We start from the raw sequence: 6,065 nt of genomic DNA, 5'->3' as shown, positions 1-6,065 counted from the left end.
TCAAAAAAGGGCTTTACGACGAAAGCAAACCACATGATTATGTTAGGTAAGTGCCTATTACAGAATAAACACGCCATTTTCCAGCCACAAGAGAGAGAATTCAAAAAAGCAGAAAATATAGAAAATTATTCACTAACCTTTGATGATCTTCATCAGATGACACTCATAGGACTTCATGTTACACAATACATGTATGTTTTGTTTGGTAAAGTTCATATTTATATCCAAAAATCAGAGTTTACATTGACGCGTTACGTTCAGAAGTTCCAAACATCCGGAGATTTTGCAGAGAGCCACATCAATTTACAGAAATACTCATTATAAATGTTGATAAAATATACAGTGTTATGCATGAATTTAGATGCACTTCTCCTTAATGCAAACCGCTGTGTCAGATTTCAAAAAAGCTTTTCGGAAAAGCAAACCATGCAATAATCTGAGGTCGGCGCTCAGAGCCCAATCAAGACAAAAATATATCCGCCATATTGTGCAGTCAACAGAAGTCAGAAATAACATTATAAACATTCACTTACCTTTGATGATCTTCATCAGATGCACTCCCAGGAATCCCAGTTCACAATATGATTTGTTTTGTTCGATAATTCCATCATTATGTCCAAATTCCTCCTTGTTGTTCTAGCGTCAGTACACCTTCCAATCACGACGCGCGGGCAAGTCCAGCGGAAAGTACGGACGAAAAGTTAAAGTATATTACAGTCCGTAAAAACATGCCAACGAAGTATTGAATCAATCTTTAGGATGTTTTTAACATAATTCTTCAAAATGTTCCATCCGGAGAATTCCTTTGTCTTCAGAAGTGCGATAGAACAGAGCTTGCTCTCACATGAAAGCGCATGGCAGCGCATGTCAAGTCATGGTAGACCTTACTCAATCCCCTCTCATTCGGCCCCACTTCACAGTAGAAGCATCAGACAAGGTTCTAAAGACTGTGACATCACATTACCAATATCCCACTGATACTTCAATAGGAGCTGAGTTGAAAATCTAAAAAAAAAAAAAAAAAAAGTTTTTGCCTGCCATATGAGTTCTGTTATACTCACAGACATCATTCAAACAGTTTTAGAAACGTCAGAGTTTCTATCCAAATATTACTAATAATATGCTAATTATAGCTTTTCTGGCTGAGTAGCAGGCCGTTTACTCTGGGCACACTTTTCACCCGGACGTGAAAATACTGCCCCTACTCCAAAAAAGTTAACTATTGCCAAAGCAAGTGAGGTAGATAATATACAAAAGTGAAATAAACTAAAAAATGAACAGTTAACATTAGTTTCACAGAAGTTTCAAACGAATGAAGATATTAAAAATGTCATTATGTATATATACAGTGTTGTAACGATGTACAAATGGTTAAAGTACAAAAGGGTAAAATAAATAAGCATAAATATGGGTTGTATTTACAATGGTGTTTGTTTTCACTGTTTGACCTTTTCTTGTGGCAACAGGTCACAAATCTTGCTGCTGTGATGGCACACTGTGTCACGATGTGCGCAACTGGTTGAAGGGAAGTCAGGTGCAGGAGAGAGCAGAGATGTGTGATAACAGGCACACTTTACTCATGCCCAAGGACACAGTGATAACGCCCAAAGTACACAAGCGGTACATTAAACAAAACAACACGGGTCAAACACATAACCCGGCGCAAACAGCCTGATGCGAACCACACGTAACAAACCACAATTCCAACACAGACATGGGGGGGAACAGAGGGTAATATACATTAGGTCAGATGAGGGAATGTGAACCAGGTGTGCGGAAAACCAAGCACAAAACAAATGGAAAATGAAAGTGGAGCGGCGATGGCTAGAAGACCGTTGACCGCCGAAGACCGCGCGACAAGGAGGGGACCGACTTCGGCGGAAGTCGTGACACACTGTGGTATTTCACCAGTAGATATGGGAGTTTATCAAAATCGGGTTTTTTTCAATTCTTTGGATCTGTGTAATCTGAGGAAATATGTGTCTCTAATATGGTCATACATTGGAGGGAGGTTAGGAAGTGCAGCTCAGTTTCCACCTCATTTTGTGAGAGCCAGGTTTATCAATGCGGCCTTTCTCAATAGCCAGGCTATGCCTTTAGCTATCTCTTCAGTCAGACAGACAGACCGTCTTTCTAGCTATCTCTTCAGACAGACAGACAGTCTCTCTAGCTATCTCTTCAGTCAGACAGACAGACAGTCTCTCTAGCTATACTCTTCAGTCAGACAGACAGACAGTCTCTCTAGCTATCTCTTTCAGTCAGACAACAGACAGTCTCCTCAGCTATCTCTTCAGTCAGACAGACAGACAGTCTCTCTAGCTATCTCTTCAGACAAGACAGACAGACAGTCTCTCTAGCTATCTCTTCAGACAGACAGACAGACAGTCTCTCTAGCTATCTCTCTCAGACAGACAGACATACAGTCTCTCTAGCTATCTCTTCAGACAGACAGACAGACAGTCTCTCTAGCTCTCTTCAGAAAGACCTCTCTAGCTATCTCTTCCTCGCTCTCTCTATATACCCTCCCAAATGGGCTTTATTGGCATGGGAACATAATGTTTACATTGCCAAAGCAAGTAAACAACAAATTCACAGTAAACATTAAGTTTCAAAAGAATAACGTTTAAATGTTATTGTTAGCTATGTACTATGTTGTCTCTCTCTCTCTCTACCTATCGTGGTTGGTTCCTGCGGCGATCCCAGTCCAGTGATGAGAGTCCCACAGACAGCCCCTTCACTGAGGAGCAGACACGCCTCTACTTCAGAGACATCGTCTTGGGCATGGAGTACTGTGAGTACTACCATCATACTCCTTCCTCTCCTTTTCCCCTCATACATACAGTGCTGTATATACCGCTATATCATTGAGTTGCGAGCAGAGGTACAGACTGCCTGACTACCAGACGCACTGCTAGACTACCACGACTGCCTGACTATCAGACTGCCAGACTGGCCTGACTATCAGACTGCCTGACTACCAGACTGCCTGACTACCAGACTGCACTGACTCCCAGACTGCCTGACTATCAGACTGCCAGACTGCCTGATACCAGACTGCCTGACTACCAGATCGCCTGACTACCAGACTGCTGACTATCAGACTGCCAGACTCTGCACTCTGACTGCCTGACTATCAGACTGCCTGACTACAGACGCTGACTACCAGACTGCGCTGACTACCAGAGCCTGACTACAGACTGCCTGACTACCAGACTGCCTGACTACAGACTGCCTGACTATCAGACTCCTGACTACTCAGACTGCCTGACTATCAGACTGCCTGACTTATCAGACTGCCTGACTATCAGACTGCCTGACTATCAGATGCTGACTAGCCCATATCATAATCTCAGTGGAGAAGAGGAGCCATCCTCCATCACTGAACAGGGTAGAACAAGTGTGCCTGGTAGACTTGAGTCTCCATTTCCCCGTCTCTCGTGTTTCCCCTCAGCCCTCGTCTAGCTCCCCTCCAGCCACAGTATGTTCACGTCCTAAGGACTTTTCTCTCTTCTGGTGTGTCAGACTTGCAACACAATCTACCTCTTCAGTGCTATTGAGCTCATAGCCAATCAGGATGTTTAGTTTGAGGTATAGGCATTCAGGAGCTTCAATATTGAGCTTATAGCCAATCAGGATGTTTAGTGTTGCGCTTATAGCAATCAGGATGTCTTAGTGCTGACGGTTATGCAACTCAGAAATCGGACACTGTGGCTGGATTTACAACAAGTGTATCTTTAAAATGGTGTAAAATACATGTATGTTTGAGGAATTTTAATTATGGGATTTCTGTTGTTTTGAATTTGGCGCACTGCAGTTTCACTGGCTGTTGTAGAGGTGGGACGCTACCGTCCCACGTACCCTAGAGAGTTAACATATGTTTCCCATGCCAATAAAGCCCTTTGAATTGAATTGAGAGAGAGAGAGAACGAGAGAGAAAGAGAGAGACAGACAGACAGACCAAGCACAGTTAGAGCAGATTGTAAATACAAGACAACCACACAACCTCCCACATCACTGGCACCCAACAGCTAACAACAAGAACATCCATACCATGTCAAATCAACCAGCACCACCAGTAACAGCTCAGAGTCTTCTGCTCCCATGGATAGGATTTAATTTAACACAGTGCTTAAACAGAACATAACCAATTTCCCAATGTTAGCCTATGTAGTCACCAAATCAGCTATTCCATAGACAGCTAGCTACCTACAACTCTCAAATGTTTTCAAGTCCTCCGTTTAATTAATCCATCTAAATGCCAACTATCCTGAGTGTGTAGATGGAAAGAGCAGGATGAATTGAAATTAAAGGGGAACCTTTAATTTCCTTTCCGGTGGGAAATAGATCATTAGAAACGATTATGCAGACAGAGAGAAAATGCTCTCTCGCTCTCTCACTCTCTCGCTCTCTCTCAACTCAAGGGCTTTATTGGCATGGGAAACATGTGTTAACATTGCCAAAGCAAGTGAAGTAGATAATAAACAAAAGTGAAATAGACAATAAAAATTAACAGTAAACATAACACTCACAGAAGTTCCAAAAGAATAAAGACATTTCAAATGTCATATTATGTCTATAGACAGTGTTGTAACAATGTGCAAATAAACTCAGCAAAAAAAGAAATGCCTCTTTTTCAGAATCCTGTCTTTCAAAGATAATTCGTAAAAATCCAAATAACTTCACAGATCTTCATTGTAAAAGGTTTAAACACTGTTTCCCATGCTTGTTCAATGAACCATAAACAATTAATGAACATGCACCTGTGGAACGGTTGTTAAGACACTAACAGCTTACAGACGGTAGGCAATTAAGGTCACAGTTATGAAAACTTAGGACACTAAAGAGGCCTTTCTACTGACTCTGAAAAACACCAAAAGAAGGATGCCCAGGGTCCCTACTCATCTGCGTGAACGTGCCTTAGGCATAATGCAAGGAGGCATGAGGCCTGCAGATGTGGCCAGGGCAATAAATTGCGTACATTTGCGCTTATCGTCGAAGGAATAAGCGTTACACCGAGGCCTGTACTCTGGAGCGGGATTGATTTGGAGGTGGAGGGTCCGTCATGGTCTGGSGCGGTGTGTCATTATCGGACTGAGCTTGTTGTCATTGCAGGCAATCTCAAGGCTGTGCGTTACAGGGAAGACATCCTCCTCCCTCATGTGGTACCCTTCCTGCAGGCTCATCCTGACATGACCCTCCAGCATGACAATGCCACCAGCCATACTGCTCGTTAAAGAGAAGACTTGCGTACAGGGAAGACATCCTCCTCCCTCATGTGGTACCTCTCTGCAGGCTCATCCTGACATGACCCTCCAGCATGACAATGCCACCAGCCATACTGCTCGTTCTGTGCGTGATTTCTGCAAGACAGGAATGTCAGTGTTCTGCCATGGCCTGCGAAGAGCCCAGATCTCATACCATTGAGCACGTCTGGGACCTGTTGGATCGGAGGGTGAGGGCTAGGGCCATTCCCCCCGAAATGTCTGGGAACTTGCAGGTGCCTTGGTGGAAGAGTGGGGTAAGTCTCACAGCAAGAACTGGCAAATCAGGTGCATGTCCATGAGGAAGAGATGCACTGCATTATTAATGCAGCTGGTGGCCACACCAGATACTGATGTTACTTTGAATTTGACGCCCCCTTTGTTCAGGGACACAACCGATTTCTGCAGCTGTACATAGTCCATCTGTAAATAGCCCACCCAATCTACCTACCTCAACCCATATTGTTTTTATTTACTTTTCTGCTCTTTTGCACACCAGTATCTCTACTTGCACATCATCATCTGCTCATTTTATCACTCCAGTGTTAATCTGCTAAATTGTTAATTACTTCGCTACTATGGCCTATTTATTGCCTACCACCTCACGCCATTTGCACCACTGAATTCTGTATGTATGTATGTAGACTTTATTTTTTTTTATTGTGTTATTGACTGTATGTTTGTATATTCCATGTGTAACTCTGTGTTGTTGTTTTTGTCTCACTGCTTTGCTTTATCTGGCCAGGTCTCAGTTGTAAATGAGAACTTGTTCTCAACTGGCCTACCTGGTTAAATAAAGGTGAA

At 43.0% G+C, this 6,065-nt stretch overlaps 1 protein-coding gene across 1 annotated transcript in view; it reads left to right on the top strand.

Moving 5' to 3' along the window:
* Positions 1-3,462, top strand: part of LOC112075418 (calcium/calmodulin-dependent protein kinase kinase 1-like) — a 21,554-nt gene extending 18,092 nt beyond the window's left edge. The window contains exons 3-4 of the mRNA XM_024142420.1: positions 2,704-2,791; positions 3,452-3,462. Coding sequence (XP_023998188.1) covers positions 2,704-2,791; positions 3,452-3,462 — 99 coding nt within the window. The remainder of the gene's footprint in view (positions 1-2,703; positions 2,792-3,451) is intronic.
* The last annotated feature ends 2,603 nt before the right edge of the window (positions 3,463-6,065 follow it).

The sequence above is a fragment of the Salvelinus sp. IW2-2015 genome, unplaced genomic scaffold (assembly GCF_002910315.2).
Source record: "Salvelinus sp. IW2-2015 unplaced genomic scaffold, ASM291031v2 Un_scaffold3146, whole genome shotgun sequence".
Lineage (NCBI taxonomy): Eukaryota > Metazoa > Chordata > Actinopteri > Salmoniformes > Salmonidae > Salvelinus > Salvelinus sp. IW2-2015.
This window is presented reverse-complemented; position numbering and strand designations above follow the sequence as displayed.